At 51.2% G+C, this 20,472-nt stretch overlaps 1 protein-coding gene across 1 annotated transcript; it reads left to right on the forward strand.

Annotated features, from left to right (window-relative positions):
• Positions 1-8,712: 8,712 nt before the first annotated feature.
• Positions 8,713-20,472, forward strand: HPCAL4 (hippocalcin like 4). The gene is made up of 4 exons (XM_061184439.1): positions 8,713-8,828; positions 14,558-14,727; positions 14,862-15,077; positions 16,411-20,472. The coding sequence occupies exons 2-4, from the start codon at positions 14,566-14,568 to the stop codon at positions 16,606-16,608; spliced, it is 576 nt and encodes a 191-aa protein (XP_061040422.1). The 5' UTR covers positions 8,713-8,828; positions 14,558-14,565; the 3' UTR covers positions 16,609-20,472.

Consider the following 20,472-nt stretch of genomic DNA (forward strand, 5'->3'; position numbering starts at 1 on the left):
CTTTTGTCATGTTAATGAGGTGACTTTGGCATGCCCTTGGGTTACCTAAGGATGGGGCTGGTTGCCAGGGGAACCAACCCATTGGTTGTAGGTTTGGAACTTTCTTTCCCATCCCTTGACTTCCTGGGAGGGGAGAGGGGCTGTGAGGCAGGAGGTAGATGGGCCCCCCAAGGAAAGCAATTGGAGATTCGTTCCCTGTGGACGGATACTCCAAGATGAGAATGGCAGGACAATTGAGAGAGGAGGTTGGGCCCTGCCCAGATAAAAGATAAGAGACCACCTATTTCTCATTCTCGAAAATCAAGGAGACCTCCCTGACTACACATGCGCAGAAAGGCTCCCTGGAGGTCAAAAAGGGAGGGCGTGCCACCCCATAGTAAGTGATGTCAACTACCCATAGTCCTCTTCGGTGGAATCCATCTTGGCTGGAGATGCGCGCGCACACATTGGAGGATCCTGAGATATACCAAATACGGACTCTGAACCAGGCAAATCAAAATGATTGGCCAAAGGAAACCTGGAAAAAATGCCCCATATAAGTGATTTAAGCTACCACGAGGGCGCGACTTTCTCTCTCTCTGAGTCCACCTGTGTGTCTATCCACATACTGTACTCTTTTTCCTCCTAATAAATACTTTACTTGTTTCACTACTTTCCATCTTTGTGGGAATTCTTTTCTGCAAAGCTGAAGGGCCAGGGCCTTGTCACTGACCACTGGTCTAGTGGCTAGGATCTGGTGCTCTGACTGACGAGACCCGACCTCAATCTCTGGCCAGGAACTGAAACCCTGCTTCAAGCCACTGCAGGGCGAGGACCCCCGAGATCAGCTGGAGGCTGAATTGATCACCAATTACATAGTCAATCATGCCTATGTAAGGAAGCCTCCATAAAAACCCCAAAATGAGAGGGCTTGGAGAGCTTCCAGGTTGGTGAACACCGGGAGGTGCTGGGAGAGTGATGCGCCGCCTGGAAAGGACATGGAAGTTCTGCGCCCTTCCCACATACCTTGCCCCATCCATCTCTTCATCTGGCTGTTTATCTGTATCCTTTATCATATCCTTTAATAAAGTGGTAAATGTAAGTATTTCCCTGAGTTCTGCATGTGGCTCTAGCAAATTAATCAATCCCAAGGAGGGGGTCATGGAAACCCATGATTTGTAGCCAAGTGGGATAGAAATTTTGGGTGACATGGGGACCTACTACTTGTGATTGGCATTTGAATGGGAGATTCAGATGGGAGCAGTTTGTAAGACTGAGCCCTTAACCATGGGATCTTACAGGTTCTATCTCCAGGTAGATAGCATCAGAATTGAGTTAAAATTTCAGACACCCAGCTTGTGTCCCAGAGAATTGTTTTGGTGTGGGGACCAGAAGGGTCAAAAGTGAAGTGTTCTGTGTGAGTGTGGTAGTGATGCGAGAGTAAAGGAGACACACAGGAAAGAAAGACACAGGGAGCAGAAAACAGGTTCTTCCTTTATATTGAGGATACCCCAAAACTTCATGAGCTAATTTCTGGGATCCCCCTCCAAGAGCTATCAGGAAGGCAACCAGATGAATACACTCACAAGGAAGGAGGGGCGAGGACAGTCTGTCTCCCTTTACAATCATAATCTCCTCCGGTTTCCGTCCTCTTTGTAGAAATCTATTGGGAGGGTAGAGAGAGTCTTGGTCTAGTTTTGAAGTTGAGCATCTCTCAGTAAACACTGCAGGAAGGTGGCTGAAACTACAGTCCTCAGTACTCTGAATTTATAATACCAGCCACTTATCTCCTTGCTCTAACTCTGTTCTCATCCTACTCTGCCCTCCTCTGTATAGCCTGGAGCTGGAAGCCTGTAAACTACTTTCTTAGACTCCCTTTTCAACTGGCTTCCCCTTAGGTTTGGCCAATCAGAGGCACTGGTGGGAGTTTGGAAGACAGAAGGGAGAAGCCTTTTTTTTCTTTCTCCAGCAGTTGTAAGAGCAGCAAAAACAATGAGTGGCTGCAGGCTCCTGGGTTCCTGGTCAAGCAGCACTCTTCCAGAGGTGGTAGAGGTGGCTGGCACTCCAGCAGCCTCAGCAGCATGGTGCTCTTGAACTCTAAGTCTGGCAGTGTCAACAGCAGCAGCAAGTGACTTCAGCAAGGGTGTGAGCTCCTGGCTTCCTGCAGGGCAGCAGTGGTGGTCGTTCTAGTAGTGACAGCAGCAGGTGCACCAGCTGCCTTCACAATGCAATGAACATGGGCTCCGGAGAGCATCGTCTTCCTTTTTACCCCTCCAGCCCACTGGTGGTAATGGCATCCCCTAATTAGACATCTCTGGGTAACCTCACTGTCTGTGTTTTGTTCCTAGAGCCCTTCCAACATTTTTGTGTCCAATCTCTTGTATTAAATACACTCTTGGAAATACTAGAATCATTTTTGTTTTCCCTGGTACATGAAAGGAAGCGATATGAGCCATTTCCAACTTCCTCCTTTCTCGTTCCCTTTTCACTGGCTGGAGACCTTAGGAAATGATAGAATCACAATGTAGAAGGAGCCTCAGTCCCAAATTCCTATAAGAAGGAGAGCCACTCAACCTGACACTGACCCTAGACTGTACATAAACAAGAAAAAATTTCTATTGCGTTTGAGTTATGGTATGGTTGGATCTATTTGTTACAGCAGCTTAGCCTCTGCTCCAACAAATATAGCACCTTAACTGTGGTTTATATATTTATGTGAACATAGTGCTTACTTGTGCCAGGCACTCTGCTAAGCAATTTATCCTCCTTGAATGCCTCACATAACAAGTCATTCTTCTTATTATGCCCAATCCCACACGAGGAAAAAGAATTTCAGAGAAGTTAAGTAACTTGTCCAAGGGCTGTCTAACTTGAAAATCAATGCACTTGAAAGTCTATGTATAGAGAGCTACTTAGTATACATATATATGTGTGTGTTTCCATATCTATATCATCTATTTATTTCCCCCATTAGGTTTGTTCTCTGCTTGCCCCCACTTTCTACCCTCTCTGTGCTGCCCCCGGAGACTGACTTGTGAACTTGCATCAACTGGGCTACTTTGCCCTCTGGCTTCTTGTTGTGTTTGGCCAATGGAAGACATGAGTACGAGAATGGCACATGGGAATAGAAGGAGGTCAGTGTATTTATTCCACCCACCCTCAGTCTCTCTGTACCAGGCCAGGTGTTGGCAGTGACTCTGTTCCTTTACCAAAGGCCATGGATCCCACTGGAAGACTCTCCTAAAGTAACAGCTCTGTTCCCTTTCTTGCCACGTGAGGCCTAGAAATGGTCATGACTCTCCACTGGCGCTAGCCCCAGGATGCTTGACAATACCTTGCTGATTTCTCAACCCTGCCCATATCTGTGTAAATAGTTCCCCCATTGACCTATCTTAGTTATCTCTTTGAGTACCATCTGTTTCCTGTCAGTACTCTGATAGTATGACTTGTTATGTGTTTTTATAATTTAGGAACTTCTGTTGTCCTTGGTAAGAACACCCTCCTTCCCTACTCTGGATACACATCCTTTGGGAGGAGTTGACCTTACCTCCCAGTTCTAAGGGTAGACAAGTGACTCAGCCCTAGCCAATGAAAGCACTGCATCCCCCTGTTTTCAGCAATTGATTCTGAACTTAGCCTGTCCCAAATCAGGCCAATGAGAACCAGCCCAGGATGTTGACTAGCTGCCCTGGGGAAGAGAAACTCTCTTCTTTTCTGTGGGACTCCACCTGAAAGGATGTTGGTTAGAGATGATGGCAGATATCTTGCCTTTATATGGATCCCAAGAACAAAATTGAAATTGACACAAGTGAGCAAAGCCAAGCCCTAGAAAGAGGTCAGATATTAATCACATTGTTTAAGCCCCCGAATCAAGCCACCCCTGAAGTCCAATCTACTCCTGGGGTTTTCCCTTACTGGAGCCACTACATCCTTTTTTTGCTTAGCCCATTGTGGGCTGGATTTTCTGTCATTTGCAACCAAGAGTCATAACCGATAGAGAAATATGACAAACTCATATGAATTTTCTGCAAGCAAACAGAAGTCACCTCTAGATAGCTTAAGTTTAAAAAAAAGAAAGAAAATAAATTTGGGGGGAGGGATGTGAAATGGCTCACAGAGACAAAGGAAAAGCAGAAGTAGGTCTTGGAAGAGATGTGTACCAAAGTGATCCCTGGGGATTCAGAGAACAGGAATGAATGTACAGTGTCATCAGGGCACTGCTCTGGAATAAATCAGAGCTAGTTATCTACCAGCTTTGAGTCACCTTACTCAAGATTCAGATTAGCTTGGGAGAGAGAGAGAGAGAGAGACTATTTAGCCTTACCTGCGTCTCATGCCCAACACTTGCCCATGGGAAGGCAGGACACCAGATTGATAGTCCCACCAAGACTGTGTACAATGGGGGCTAATTCCCCAAAGCAAAATCGGTTCTAAGCGTTTTGCATATATTAACTCATTTTAATCCTTAGAGTAGCACTTTGAAATAGGTACTGTTATTACTATCCCTATTTTACAGATGAGGAAATTGAGACATAGAGAGATAAAGTAAACTGCCTGTGGTCATACAGCTGGAAAGTGATAGAGCTGGGATGCAAACCCAGGCAGCCTGGCCCCAGGGTCTATACATTTAACCCACTACACTATAGGGCTTCTCCAGCAGAAAGTGAGTGAGGGCAGGGCCAGCCAAAACACAAGGTCCCCTGCAGGTAATGCTCAAGGGAGAGAGTATGGGGAACTTCCACCCTCTCTGTATTATTTTTTTAGCCACTATGCATTAACAGGAAAAAAAAAATAATAGATTTCTATTTTGGAAATTAAAAAAAAAAAAAAATCCTGCTTAGCCAATAGAAAAAGGGAAAGAGCCCAAAGCTGGTGATCTTACTCTCTCCCAGCTACTAAGAAGACTATGAAATATCTAGAACCAAGGTGAATTCCAGCTGTCACCAGGCTGCACTAGCCAAGGCTGAGGAAACCCAGGGAGTCAGGAAGGCATTATCCATCATAAAGGCACAGTTTGGGACCAACAAGGGGAGGAATGCTAGCATTTTGGTGAAGCAAATTGAAGTGGCCACAGCCTGCAAACTTCTGCCCTCATCGAAACCCTGATGGGCTCAGTGCCTTCTGCGCCTCCTTTTTGGGGTCTCCCACACAGACAAACTGTTCCTTCTTCCTTGCAGCCTTCTCCACCCTCCTTATTCTGCAGAGCCCACTCCCTCAACATACGTAGTAGGTATTGCCAAGCCTGAGAACAGAGAGGCCACAACAAAGTTTCAGAACTTAAACCTCATTCCTCTGGCTCAGCCTTTAGCCGCAGAACAGTGGAAACAACAACTCTTGTTCTGGACACTCTCCTTTCCCAGGAACACGGGTCAGTTAGTGGTTAAGACTGTGTGCTCTGGAGTCAGACCTAGGTTGGAATCCCAATTCCGTCACTAGTGGGCTGTGTTACAATGGGCAAGTTGTCTAACATCTCTGAGCTGCCATCCACTGCCATGAAATAAAGTAATGATACCAGCACTGAAATTCTGTCCCTACATACTGGTACAGCTGGTTGTTAAAACATCAAAATATTTGCAAATTGATTGGTAAATAGCCATAGCCTTGGGTCCCTACCTCCCTAGCTTCTCTCCTGCCTGCTCCCCTTGATCCAGTAACTAAAGTGTTCACTCTTGGCAGAACAGAGTCCTTGGTCTAGCACTAAGGCCAGCATCTGTTCTGATTGGTAACACCTGTGCCTCAACAGAAATGACCCCTGGCAGAGGTCATTTCTGGGATGATGCAGATAAAGGACTGGGCAGAGTTGTTGCGGGAAGGGGGACCCCTTCCCGGGCCCGAGAGTGGGCTCTTGTCTCACATTCGGAAATGAATTGTCCGAGGAGACACACGTGCTGACACAGCAAGAGACTTTATTGGGAAGGGGTGCCCAGGCGGAGAGCAGGAGGGTAAGGGAACCCAGGAGGACTGCTCTGCCACATGGCTCACAGTCTCAGGTTTTAGGGTGATGGGATTAGTTTCCGGGTTGTCTCTGGCCAATCATTCTGACTCAGGGTCCTTTCTGGTGGCACGCACAACCGCTCAGCCAAGATGGATTCCAGCGAGGAGGAGTCTGGGAGGTTGGTAGGACATGTGGACTGGCGTCTCCTCTCTCCTTTTGACCTTTCCCATATTCTTCCGGTTGGTGGCGGCTTATTAGTTCCATGTTCCTTACCAGGATCTCCTGTCGTAAACTAAGTCATGCAAATTGTTACTGTCTTTGCCTGGCCAGGGCGGGCGGTTTCAGTCAGTGTTTCCCCTAACAGAGCGTCTGGGACATAGTGAAGCAACTCAGCCAATGTCAGTTGCTATTGCTTTAAACATCGAACCTAAAGGGCAGAGGCAGGATCAAGATCAGGGTCTCAAGTATTATAAGCTGGTGAAGATGGGTTATGACTGGCAGTTCAGGAACAGTCACAGGGCCTGGGATGAGTCAAGGGCAAAGCTGTGTGGGTGGTCCTGCCTGGTTTAAAGAGCCAGAGCAGGACAAATATATCCTGCTGGGCTTTGTCTTTTTAATGCCTTGGGGGATCAGAAAAGAATATTCCAATCCAAGGCCCCTCCCGTTGAGGACTTGAATGATCTTAAAGAGAGGCGGTATTGTGTACTGGCAACAAGTCTGGGCTCTGGAGCCAGACTGCTTGGGTTCAAATCCCAGCTCTGCAGCTTTATTAGCTATGTGAACTTGGGCTAGTCACTTAACTGTTCTGTGCCTCAATGTCCTCATCTGTTAAATGGGGGGAGTGATAAAAGTACCTGCCTCGAAGAGTTCTTATGAGAAATAAATTAGGCAATGCATATAAAGTGTTAGAAGAGCATTTGGCACAAAGTAAGCTATCTGTATGTTACCTAGTGTTAAGAAGCTCACAGGTGTAGGGGAGCAGTCAGATTCATGCCCACATAATTCCGTCCAGGGTGACAAACAATCTTTCCTCACCCTCCTAGTTGAAACTCTTCCCCTGCTCTCCTGGGCCTCCTGTACCAGCTCCCACATTTTACAGACTGGGAGGCACAGAGAGAGAAGGGTCTTGCCCATGGTCACATGTGGGGTCATTGGCAAAGATGGGATTTTATTTTAGAGTTCCAGAGACCACTTCCAGCATCTCATGCTGCCTCTCCCCACTTCCTCATGCCTTAGATTATGGTATCTGTGAGCAGGGATGAGCTTTTGCCTGTCTCTGGGTCCCCAGAGCCAGGTGCTCAGAACGTGGCAGAGTCAGGGCTTTCAAACACCTGTCTCTCGTAAATCACCAAACAAAGGGGCCAGGGACGTGCCTGCTAATCGGTGCCCCAGGTATGCTCTCATCCTGCTAGGACCCCAGAGAGAAGACATAGCCTGCAGCTGGGAGGATGGACAGCAAAACAGTTTTCAGGGGGAACGGGACGATTCCTAAAGAAAAAGAGAGAACTCCACTGGCTCCTCCCCAGCGATCCTGGCCCTGAAGTTTCTGGGATCAGCCAGAGAAACCTAGCCTCCCCTCTGGGCAAGCTGGTCCTCATCCCCTATCGCGCAGCCCACCTCAACACTCGCTCAATTGGCAGGAGCCCCGCCTCCCCCTCCCCACCCCCCCCCCACCCCACCCCCCACCCCTCGCCCCAGCTCTTCAACATCCGGGCTCAGTTTCAACCAATCCCCAGATGCCCCGCCCTACTTTTGTCAGATGCCTAGAAGTGCCTCCCCCGCACGTGGCCCAACCTGAGGCTATCTGCTCCCCTTTCGCCCCCAGTTTGAAGTAAAAGGATTCCTTCTCATTGCATTGGGTCAGGAGCTCTCAGCTGCCACTGCAGCTGGGGCGGCCGGGCCCGGCTTTGGGGAGACCCCCAAGTGCGGGGAGGAGGTGTTCCCAGGGCCCTGAAACCTTCCAGACCCACTCAGTGTAAACCGCCTCTGGCTTGTGTCAACATCAGAGGCCGGAGACTGGCGGCTGGGGACAGGCTTCGTCTACGCGACGGGAAGACGGGAGGGTGGGGAATGGAGGGGTTCATGAGGTAGGCAGATCCTTCTGGGCGAGATTCCGGGAGGCCTCTGGGACTCCGTGAGAAATAAGGAAGGGAGGGATCGGAATTAGAGGCTGTAGGGGGCCCACGGCTAGCATGGGGCTAGGTAGAGGCTGGGTACTTCGCCATCCTCGCCCACCCGCCATGGCTTGAGGGGAGTGGGTGTGTTGGGGGAGGGGATGATGCGAAGGCGTGGGCTGCTGACCACCTCATCTCTTCCCTCCCCAACTCAGCTCCTCGCTGCCCTCCTCCGATTTTGGGTGGGATATGGGGTGGGGGTGGGGGTCGCATCTTGTGACTCATCCTCTTTTCCTTCCCCACCCCCGCTGGGGCCCAAGAAGGAAAGGCTTAGAGACTCAGCTTTGGCTCTTCCGTTTCCATAGCAACCATGCGAATTGTTTTTGCGAAGCCAATTCAATCGTGGGCACTTTTAACCTCAGACGATGGCCCGGGGTCTGAGCCTCAGGACGGGGTACAGATGGGAGTACAGCTCTCCGCTCTTTCCTCGCTAATCTGGGAAGCTCAGGGCGGGCGGGCGGAGCGCTCTCCTGCAGCCGGGCCTCACTGGGCACCAGGTCCCCACCTGAAACCCCGCCTGCCACTCCGCCTCAGCCGACCCAATCAACGCCCAATCTGCCCGGGATGAGGCGGGGCTTATGCAAATCGTGTCGCCTCTGAGAGACACATAGTGATACAAGAGCTGGGAGGCGGCTCGGGCGCGGACCTTGGAGAACCTGGCCGCCGGCCCGCGAGCCAGTCTCGGTCTCCGCGGCCCGCCGAGGCTCAGAGTCATCCAGCGACCCGGCGAACGGCCTCAGGTAACGTGGGCAGGGCCGGGTGGAGGCCCTTGTCCCTTCCCCCTCCACTCTTCATTCCCATTCCCTCGTCTCCTGCCCCCTCTGATTCATTTCCCTGGCCCCTGGTTCCAGCATAGGCGGCAGCATGTGGAGGGCTCGCCCCTGGCCAGGGGACCCCCACTCCAGTCCACGCCCCACAGGTCCCAGGGAAGGAGGCAGAGCTGCCTCCTTACCCCCCGAGCAACCACTGCTCTGGCCCCCAATACACAGTCACACGCACACACACACACGGGGGTGTGGTGTTGCTGGTGCTAGAGAGGAACCCATCACCCTCCCTCCTTTGCAGGTGGGTAGTCCGCTCAGCCCCATGGCAACCTCCCACTTCCACAGATAGCCCCTACCCACACCCTACCCAGCCCCACCGGCAGCTCACTGCACGTCACATCGCAACGTCCCTGCCCCAAAAGACAGCCTCCACCTCCAAAGAGAGCCCACTCCCACTTCACACTGTCCCCTCAGACTGTCCCCACCTCCACCCCTCAAGGTGACAGAGCTCACAGCATACCTGGGGGAGGGAAGAGGCTCACCACCCAGTTCTCCTCCTTGTGACACTCTCTCAACAGGCCCCCTGCCCATGGTCTCAGTGCAAGGCAGAGGCCCCATGTTTGGCCTCTTTCACCTGGCTTCAAGATAAATCAGGGACACCATTCCCCAGCAGACCATCCATACCTTTCAGTCACCACTGCCAAGGTCCCAACCTCCTCCGTTCCCCTGACTTCTCATGGCCAAAGCACCAAATTTTCTCATTCCACCTCTCAAATATCTTTCTAATTCGTACCCTCTCTGGCCTTCTTGCTCCCAGCCACTCCCTCTCTCCTATCTTCCTGTGTCTCAGTAGGGATCGTGCCAAAGCTCCGTGTGGACTGTATTGCTCCTTCCCTAAGGCAACCTGAACCTGGAGGACAGAAGAGCTGGGTTCAAATCTTGCCTTTGCCTCAGTTGCTGTTTGACTTTGGCCAAGTCACTTCCCTCTCTGATCCTTCGTGAGATGGGGAACGGGGGGCAGGGTGGGCAGGACAGAGAGTGGACTTGATGAGATGATCTTGGACAGCCTTCCAACACTGACGCACTCTGGTTCTGTGGTTGATTATGAGAAAACAGGACCCTTTCTCTCTTACCCTGAACGATTAGGACATTTCAGAGAGGAGGCTTTAGTCTTCACCAAAAGGACATTGCTTCTTACCCAGGCCTGGGTACAGGCCAACCCCTTCCCACATACTCTCCAGGCCCAGGCTCCTCCTCAGCAGTTCGGAGTCCCTCCTAGACCATCAGCCCGCATGGCATGGGCAGCTCCAAGGTGGAGGTGCTCAACAGGGCCCACCTTTTGTTTATCATTCCCTGTCTCTCACTAATAAGGAGAGGAAGAAGACCTGGCTTTTGCTGCTATGGCCGTTGCTTGGAGAAGAGCAAAGGGAGGAGAGGAAAGAGAAAAATCTCCTGACCAGGGAGCTGTTGTCACCATGGCAACAGTCTCAGCACCAGCTCCTCTGAAGCTGGGTGAGGGTGTGGGATTATTGCCTCCCTCAGTCCCTCCCACCCTCCCTGCCACCTCCCCACTTGGAGCCCACAACCCTGAGTCCTGCCCTCTGAAAGAAGCCTCTGAGCCCAGAAGGGCAGCGGCTTTGTGTATGGGGCAGTGCCAGCTCCTTCACAGCTGGAGGGCAGCTCTCAAGAAGAGCCTGCCCACGTGCAGCCAGGCCACAGCTCCAACGGAACATGCCCCCAGTGGGTTCTGGCCTTCGCCTTTCCGCTGATAAGCTCTACTTGACCTTGGGTGAACTCTTCCTTTCCTAGGGTCTGGGTTCCGTTGTCGCTAAGTGGGAGCAATGGCAGGAGAACACAGATAAACAAAACAGTCTGACGCCATTCCAAGGAGAAAGAAGGGGGTTCTGCCCCTTGCATATAATCCACAAAGGGACATTCACTGAACATCTCTGTGTTCCAGGTGTGGCCTTTAGGTCTCTGCAGAGCAGTTCTGTGTTGCCACAGAGGGCAGAGTGGCAACCTGTGTGGGGCAGCTACAAGAGGGCAAGTAGGAACAAGGGGAGAAGTACCTTTCTCACTGTCCAAGCTGCTCCCAAACAGACTGTGTTATATCGAGAGGGAATAAGCTCTTTACCACGGAGCAAAAGGCCTGGAGAACTTTTTCTGGCTCAGACAAGAGTATAATGCAAAAGTCTCTCCCAAATCAGGCTCCATTCTGGAATTCTAGAGCAGCAGGTGAGGGTCAGAGAGCTCTGGAGTCTACGCACCTGTGGGGCTCAAGTCCATGGCCTCACGGGGTCTACTCATGCCCAGAATGCCAAGTCCATGCTTCTGGCTGTCCACTCTCCAGGCTGGGAGAGGCTGATCATAAGGAAGTGGGCTTCAGTCAGGCCTGAAGGCTGATTATAACTGCATCAGCCCCGGAAGAGAAAAGAGGATATTAAGGAAGATGGAAACAGCTAAGCAATAGTTGAAGTAGGTTCTGGCTGTGAGAAGACTAACTTGAAAGTATGTAGTTGTGAGGGGAGCAATGGGAGGTGAGGCAAGACAGGTGGACACCTTGACACCAGATTCTAGAGGATTCTGGAGTTTCAGGGGCCCATGGGCATGGCCACTCCTAGCCTATATTGTACTTCTGGGCAAAACTAGAAAAGACATTCTCGTGGAACAGAGGAATTAGAAGGAAACGCACTCCCTCCGAGGCAGTTGAGCCCACAGGATGGCTTGGCAAGCAGTGCCCCAGCTGGGTTTCAGCCCCCTTGGCTGTGCCCCTGGCCCTGAGTATGTGGGGAGAGAGGACATGGTGAAGGTTCCAGGAACACTTCAAAAGAAGGAACAATAGGACTTGGAAGCAAGTTGAACCTAGGGAAAAGGGAGAGGGGAAACTAAGGGTAACTATGATCGCATTTCCCCACTGGGATGAGGGAGGGAAGGAAGGAAGGGCAATGGAGAGAGAAGGACCATCACGGGTTGAGGTGAGTCTGGCTGTAGATGTGCTGAGTCAGAAGCACTGGTGGGCCACCACAAAGGGTCGATATTTCCTGGGTATCAGATACTGTGTCCTGGAGCCACCAAGATGGTCCCACTGAGGCCAAGGGGGAGATCAGAGCTATGGTTTTCCTGGAAGGCAGTTAGGAGTCTGTACTAGACAAGAGTAGCCATGATTTGGAGAGGGTGGTCCAGGCAGGTGGCATGGATTCAGCCTGGGTGTAACTCAGCCAGTTTTCTCCTCTCTCTGGGTTCCAGTTTTCACTAAAATGAGGGGATGATCTTAAAGGGCATCACCAGCTTTGGCCTGCTGACCTAAGAGCACTAGAAGGAATGAAGAGAGATGAAGGAGGAGTCATAGTCCTTGGTGGGCCTGGGATCAAATGGGCACTGAGAACAGGTATGGCCCCAGGAGACAGAAAATGGTAGGAAGGCAGCACAGGGAAGGAGGAGAAAAGGGGCAGGAAGTGAGAGCCACACAGACGCCATCTCACACACACACACACACACACACACACAGACGTGTGCACTCTGGCAGATTTGCAGTCTCATACGCTGATGTGCTCCCACCCACTCCCAGCCCTTTACGCAGACACTCAGGCACATCCCACAGGAGCAGAGGGAGAGGCTCTGCCTTCCCCGTCAGACACTTCCACCCCTGGGTGCTTGAGCTTTCTTGACTATACCCTGAGCCCTCAGTGTGCTTTGGGCTGGAGGAGGGGGCAGCTGAGGATGGAGCCTGCCTCCTTCTGCCCATGCGTGTTCCACATGTACCCTTGACTCTGGCCCCAGGGCAGCCGTTTTGGACCCCACAGTTCTAGGCTCCTGAAGATGGCACACCTCCCCCTCGCTGCCTTCTTCTGGGAGCATATAGGAGTCCTCATTCTCTGGAGTTGGTAAGTGGGAGAGGATGTTGCTACCCCTACTGCTCCTTGATCTGCCTCATGGCCCAGTAGAGGAATCTGAGGCCCAGAGCTATCCTGTAACTCACTGAGGTCACACAGCAAGGGAAGGGGCATGGAACTGACCGATCTCAGATCTAGTTGTCCAGGGCATTCCCAGCAGTAAGGATTAGAAGACACAGTGGCATGCACTGGGATGTGGAAGTAGAATTCCTTCTGCCAGCCTGAGGGCTTCCTTTTCCAGAGTGTCTTCATGACAAGCTACCCTGCAGGTGGAGTCTGGCACCCTTCCAAAGAGACTCCAGGCAGGTCAAATTCACCTCCCAGTCCATGTCCTGGGGAACTGGGGCTCTAGTGGGACATTCCTGAATGTCCACTCAGGCTTCCAGGTCTGGTGGGGGCCTCACTCTAGCCAGGCTTCATGGGGAGGGCCTGTACCTCCATCTGCAAAAAATTCCTTGGGCACAGGCTACTTGAGGGGCTCATGTTCCCACTGGGGACTGACTCTTCATCCTCCCCAGACCTGTTTCTCAGCAACACCACCTCTATCTATTCAGCCCCAAATCTGAGTATTTGCCGCAATTCCTCTGTCCCTCTCACCCCCGCATCCAGTCAGTCCCTGAGTCCTGCCAAGGCCCCCTCCTAACATCTCTCAGTCCATCCACATCCCTCCACCACCCCTACCCTAGTGTCATCGTCTCTCACCTGAACTCTGCAGCAGGACCTCTCTGCTCTCCCTCCTTCCCCCACCCAGGTCATCTTGCACACTGTAGCCAAAGGAAAAATCCTAAAACACATTCCTTCTCTCTGGGTCCCCAGCACCATATTGTAAGTAATCTATAAGTGTTTGTGGAACGAATGCGGTCCTCTTAACCCTTGCTTTAAAACCCCAGGAGCTTCTGTCCCCCATGGGTAAAGGCCAAACTCCTTGGCGTGGATTGAAGGCCCTTTAGAGTCAGCCGTCTACCTCTTTGACCCAATTATGAGTTAGTGAAGGTTGGTTCATGTCAACTTTATCCCCATCATCGGCACAGGGCCTAGCACACAGTCAACCTCAATAAATGCTCAGGGACTGAATGAACTAATGAAAAGGAGAATGCAATCAGTGTCATCAGTGCTACCAGCTAGGACTTCTATTTGTACAGAGGAAGGAGGGAGAGAAGTTTCTTGCTGGGGTGGCCTGGAAGGCCTTGGGGAAGAACTTGGGAGACATGCAGGGGGAGCATGTGAGGAACCTGCCTGGTAGGAGAGGAGCCTGCAGAGGTGGGTAGGGGCTGAGCGCGGAAAGCTCTGAATAGCAAGGAGAGGATTAAGACTCTCTCCTACGGGTGTAGGGAGCTATGGCAGGTGTATAGAGGAGAGGAGAGGATGAAGATTGTAGCATGCAGACTGGTCAGTGAGAAGGAGGAGCGCTGAGACCTGGAAGGCTAGAGATCCTGGTTTCCAGGGGAGGAACCCTGCTGTGAGGAGAGGGGCGGGGCCTGCTGTAGACAGAGGAGGCCCTGTAATGAGGGGAAGCCCCCAGCCCAGTTGTGTGTAGGGGAAGGAGGGGGGAGGTAGGAGCTCCTATGGGAAGAGGTGTGGTGAAAGGACACAGCCCAGCTGTAGGAGTTGGGGGTTGTCCAGGGTGGTGGTGAGAGGAGGGAGACCCACCCTCCTATGGAAGGAGGGGTCCTGGCTGTGGGGATGTGGAGTTTGTTATGGGAGGGCGCTGTGGTGGAGAAAGGGAGCCTCGTCCTACAGAGACCTGGGGGAAGCCTGCTGAGGTGAGGGCCTTGCCCTGGACCAAACTGAGGGAGCTCCCTGTCTCCTCAGGCCCTGCCATGGGGAAGACCAACAGCAAGCTGGCCCCAGAGGTGCTGGAAGACCTGGTTCAAAACACCGAGTTCAGTGAGCAGGAGCTGAAGCAGTGGTACAAGGGCTTCCTGAAGGACTGCCCCAGCGGCATCCTCAACCTGGAGGAGTTCCAGCAGCTCTACATCAAGGTAGGCGGAGCCAGGCACTCCGGGGGGCGGGGCGGGCCGGACGGGCGGGGGCGGGGCCAGGCACTCTGCGGGGCGGGGGCGGACCGGGAGCGCGAGGCCGTTGCTGTGCCGAAACTCCAGCGTCCCCGCCTCAGTTCTTCCCCTACGGCGACGCCTCCAAGTTTGCGCAGCACGCTTTCCGCACCTTCGACAAGAACGGCGACGGCACCATCGACTTCCGGGAGTTCATCTGCGCCCTTTCGGTCACCTCCCGCGGCAGCTTCGAGCAGAAACTCAACTGGGCCTTTGAGATGTACGACCTGGACGGCGACGGGCGCATCACGCGCCTCGAGATGCTGGAGATAATCGAGGTGCGCTGGGGCGGATCCCAGAGACCGGGGTGTGCTGGGGTGACGCGCTACCTGTCTTCGCTGCGGGGCCCTTCCCTGGCACCGCCCTCTCCAGCCACCCTCCACTCAGGCCTTGGGAGCCACCTCGGGACACCCCACCACTCCCCTCCTCCCTCCTCCCAGGATACAGTGGGTAGCATTGGTTGGGCGCTCAGTGTGGGACAGGTCTTGTGCCATAGTGCTTTACCCAACAACTCCAGGGGGTAGGTACTGTTAGAAATCCCATTTTACGGATGAGGAGATGAATCAAGTGGCGGTTCATGATTCCAGTCTAAGGAGTCTGACTCCAGAGTCTAAGTTCTTAACTCATTATTATTTCAACAAATGTATACTGAGTGCCTGCCACATGCCAGGCACTGTTCAAAGTTCTTGGTTTCATGGGACATTCCTTCTAGTGAGAAAATTTAACAACAACAAAACTTATGCTGTGTCAGGCAGTAAGTGTTATGAAGAAGGTAAGCAAAGCAAAGTGAGGGGAGAGAGCAATGGAGGAAAAGCAATTTTGTGTAAGGTGAAAGGCGAGCAGCGACCTGGATAAGGTGAGGGAGCTAACCACGTAGGTGTCTGGGGGAAGAGTGATCTGTGCATGGGGAGCAATAAATGCAAAGACCCTGAGGTTAGACTGTTTTCAGTGTTCAAGGAGTGGCCAGGAGGCCAGGGTGGTGGGAGAGAAGTCAGCAAGGGGAGAGTGGTAGGAAGGGGGTCAGATAGGTAGCCAGGAGTCCGTCTCTTAGCATCATAGTCTGGGGTAGAGACTTGACTTTCTTCTGAGTGAGATGGGAGGCCCTTAAGGGCTCTCTCTATTCTCTGTGTGGAATAGGGGGTGGGAGGGCAGCAGAAGTAGGGAGACCAGTATGGAGTCTTCCACAGCAGTCCGGCCAGGAGGGGATGGAGGCAACAACCATGGAGCAGTGGAGGTAGTAGGCAGTGGCTGGTTATTGGACCTATTACAAAATTAAGGCTGACAAGATTTGCTGAAAGATTGGATATGGGTGTGAGAAAAAGAGAGTCGAGAATGGCATCAAGGTTTTTGGTCTGAACATCTAGAAGAATAAATTTGCTGTTCACTGAGACAGGGCATGCTGGGGCAGGAGTGGGTTGGAGGTGAAGAGTTGGGTAGTAGACATGTTTGGTGTGAAATGCTCATTAAATATCCAGTCTTAATGACCATTTGTCACCTTCCAGTATCCTCACACCTCCCAGTGTTCTCCATGCCCACCCCCAGGCCCTTTCGTTCACCCCCAATCCTCCCTCCCCATTGTGAGTGTTCACCCCTCCCTCCTTGCCCCACCAGGCTATCTACAAGATGGTGGGCACCGTGATCATGATGCGCATGAACCAGGACGGGCTCACGCCCCAGCAGCGTGTGGACAAGATCTTCAAGAAGATGGACCAGGATAAGGACGACCAGATTACACTGGAGGAGTTCAAGGAGGCGGCCAAGAGTGACCCGTCTATTGTGCTGCTGCTGCAGTGTGACATGCAGAAGTAGAGGCTGGTGAGGGGCAGGGCCCCTGGCCAGGAGGGGCGTGGCCACCTCCCAACCCAGTGACCTCTGGCTGGCCCTTCCCCAGGGGGAGGGTGACTCCAGCCTCACTCTCTGGCCCACCCACCCCTATGCCCAAGTCCTTGCTCCCCTCAATTAAGATCCTTGAGGGACCACCTGACTCTGGAATAGAGACAGATCCTCAGGTACCCTATGGTCTAGCCCCAGCCCCAGTCTTGGCCCAGAATCAACATCCACTGGGCATAGGGGAGTTGGTTTTTGCCCCAAGGTGCAGGGTGAAGGAGGGGGGCTGGGTTCTGCTTTGAAATTCTGTTCTTCCTGGGATTGTGCTTTATAGGATGTGGTCCCACAGACCCCGGTTAAAGGGCCAAATTGGGTCTGTCCTTTGCTGAGGACCCAGATCCCTTAAAGGTGGTCTGTGTCCTGCCCCCACGACTCTACCTGGCCCCTCTGGCCCCAGCCTTTGGAGTGTTCATTCAGTCCTTTCTTCAGCTAACATTTATTGAGCACCTGTTCAGTGCCAGGCACCTCTAGGTGCTAAAGCTATGGTAGTTTACAAGACTTCATTCTGTGCCCTCCGGCAGCTCGTAGGGTAGTTAGTGGTCAGGGTCTCAGACAGGGATGTTGAGCACAGGTGAGCAGAGGGTGCGGTGAGGCTGGTTAGTTTGAGAGGAACTATTAAACCTTTCTGCTCAGCGCCACACAGAGCTGCGGAAGGAGGAAATGAAAAGTGTTTGGAAGTCTAGGAACCGTGTCAGGGGGAATTTTAAGAAAAATTGAAATTTATGTAATACTTATATTTTTAGTACCCTTTAAAAGAGCTAAAATCATTTTATTAGTCGAGGATATTAAAACATACTTTATATTACTTGGTTTCTTGTAAAATGATTAAATGAATACAGAAAATGCTAATTTTCAGGGGGGAAAAAGAACTGAGAAGAAAAGAGAGAAAATATCACCCAACTTACCAGATGACACTTTTTCTTATCAGGCTAAGTCCTGAGCTGTCACAGTCAGCAGTTTCGGCTGCTTCCTTTTTAATGATCTTTTTCAATTCAGTGAGCAAGTCTCTACTGTGCACTTATTCTGGTTAGGTGCTGACTTCAGAAACAGAGGACACAAGGTTTGCCAAGAGTGAGACAAGTGTAGTTCCCACATCTGGATTTGGTCTAGTTTAAGGATGGGCTTATTCTTTCACTGCTGCAGAAGCAGACAGAGCTAGAAGAAGAGGACCAGCCGGCTGCTGTTTTGGCTGCCAGGCTGCATTTATGGACCAAATGCCTAAAAATGTGCTGGGCATGCTCCATTGAAAGGCTTTTTCTAACCCCAAATCCTAAGTCCACCAGGTAATCTATCATCTTCCAAGTGCACTGGCTTTGCTTTCCAATGTCTGCTTTCCAATTTTGGATCCATGAGCTATACAGCTGCATGCTTTGACTGCCAGAAAATTAATCTTGCTTCTTCATCAAGTCTTTCACTTTACTTTCTCCTGTGCTTGTAATCAGAAATTAGCTTCAATGTGCAGTGACAGTGGATTTTCTCTTGAACTGCTGGTGAAAATAGTCTAGTACACAGGTGCTGTCAGCCCAGGGTGGGAGCAGGGAATGATTGCTGGGTTGGGTGGTGCGGGATTGTATCTTCAGGAAAGAGATGCAGCATATCTCTTACTTTTGAGTGCTCACCTGTCCTCCCTCTCTGCAGGTAGAAACTCTTGGGGATGCTGACCTGTGGTCTCAAATTCTATTAGACTTTCCTTCTTGCTGCCCTTAGGGGTGGCAAGTCTGCTGGGCTGCCACCCTCTTTTTATCCTGCCAATGACCAGCCACATGGTAAGACTGGGGAATTCACATCCTTGGGCAGTAACCAGCAAGTTTTTATCCAGTAATGTCTCAAGGGATGTTTCATTGCTTTCAGGAGCTGGCCATTAAGTGTGTCTTGTGCTGTCAGTCAGCACCAGAGATACATAGGGACTCAACAGCCCAGCTCAGCTGAGACTTCCAGTGGAAGGCTTTTTACAAAGTGGGGTTCCTATCCCCACAACGTTGACTCTAACCTAACTCACAATCACACAGAACTTCATGGCTTTCGAAGGCTTGCATTGACCCCTCTCATTCTATCCTCACAGCCTAGGGAAATAGGATTTTTCATTCCATTTCTCCAGATGTGGAAGCTGAGGCACAGAGTAGAGTTCCTTGTGCAAGAGCACAGTCAGGAGGTGGCACAGTGCCAAGACTTGAACCCAGGGCTCTACGAGGGTTTCTTCCCTTCAGAGTGTCTTCCCTGCTCATTCCTCTGCCTCTGAGTTGTACAGAGGTTGACTGTAGGACAAACTAAGTTGGTTTTGGTCTTTTACAAGCTTCCTGCTAAGAAGTTTCTGAGGCTGTGGTCTTCCATAAAGAAATAGGAGCTTGATTGAAGTCCCCACATTTTCAAGCGTCTTATTTTCTATTTCTGGGCAGCTCTGCTAACAGGTCAGTGCTGTCCTAGGAGACCTCTGACTCAACCCGGGAAGCATCTTTCACTGTCTTTATTATCTTCCTCCCTGAGAGAACTGTTTTGTTTTTTCCTAGATGGTGGGCAAGTCCTACCCATGAAGGCATGTTTGATCACTCCAAGCTTCTGGACGTATACCCATGGGTGATATTTGATGGTCAGGCCAAAGATTCTCAGACATCCCAGCAGTGTGAACACATAGTGCCAGGCTGGGAACTGGGACCACCATCTTGCTGATGGGAAGAGCCACAGGCGGGCCAGACCTTGCTCCCACTTGCTCCTGGATGTCCCCAGGGACTGTGTGCTTGGGAATTCCTGTGGTAGAGCACCGGCCCTGCCTTGAGAAGAGAGGCAGGCCTTCCATCCCTGCCCCAGCTAAGAGGGACTTGCCACAGAACAAAGGGTTAGCAGAGACTGAAGTATGACTCGCCTAGACACAAAAATATACAGACAGTTAAAATACTGAAACATCCAAACTCTCTTTTGAAGTTCTGTATCTTCTTGCAGCAACTCTGAATTACAAGGTCCCCAAATCTGCCTTCTAACTGTATTCTGTCTTCATTCATCCTTTTGGGCTAATTGAAGGGGGGGCCTTATTTCTTATCTCTAAAAGTCACCACCAAGGGCAACTTCAGATGGCCACTGTAGTCTTTTGAGCTGTACTCAAGATTATATGACTTACGTTTAAATCAAAAGTTAAGAAAAAGGAAGCCCATAAGCAAAGGCACTGAATCTTTTCCTGATAATGGCAGAGTCCCTAGAGGCAGAAATTCATCCTGCTGCAAAGAGAGAGAAGGAGGAGAGGGGAGAGAAGGGAAAGAGAGAGAAGAAGAGAAGAAGCTGGGCAGGGTAGAAAGCTGACACTAAATATTTTTACACAAAAATTTACTAAAGCAACAAATATTTCCTGAAGATCCACCCTGGGTGAGGCTTTGTGCTGACCTTAGAGATCACTGTGGGGGCATGAATACATTTCTTACATATTTTATTCATCAGTTTTGAAAAACAAATAATTCAAATATGCAATTGAAAAGTCTCAGAAAAATATGGAATTTTTTTTTCTGAACTTTTCAGCGTTTTCTTTTACCTTTGCCAGAGTGTTGGGGGCAGGACTGGGCCTCCCAGGGTGTATGGCCCTTCCTGCCTTGTTGGAGGCTGCAGGAGTGTGGAGGCCTGGAGAAGCAGGGGGGCTGGGTGGCAGAAGGGGGGCCTCCCAGCTCATTCTCCAGCGTGGCCCCCTGTCCCCTTCAGATGTGCTTCTCCAGGCTGTGCCTGCAGTGAATGTCCTCAGTGTTTGACCCTGTGCTGTGTGGTGTATTTTTTTTTCACTGACAGTGAATAAAAGGTGTGACCGTA

The sequence above is a fragment of the Eubalaena glacialis genome, chromosome 3, assembly GCF_028564815.1.
Source record: "Eubalaena glacialis isolate mEubGla1 chromosome 3, mEubGla1.1.hap2.+ XY, whole genome shotgun sequence".
In the NCBI taxonomy this organism is placed as follows: domain Eukaryota; kingdom Metazoa; phylum Chordata; class Mammalia; order Artiodactyla; family Balaenidae; genus Eubalaena; species Eubalaena glacialis.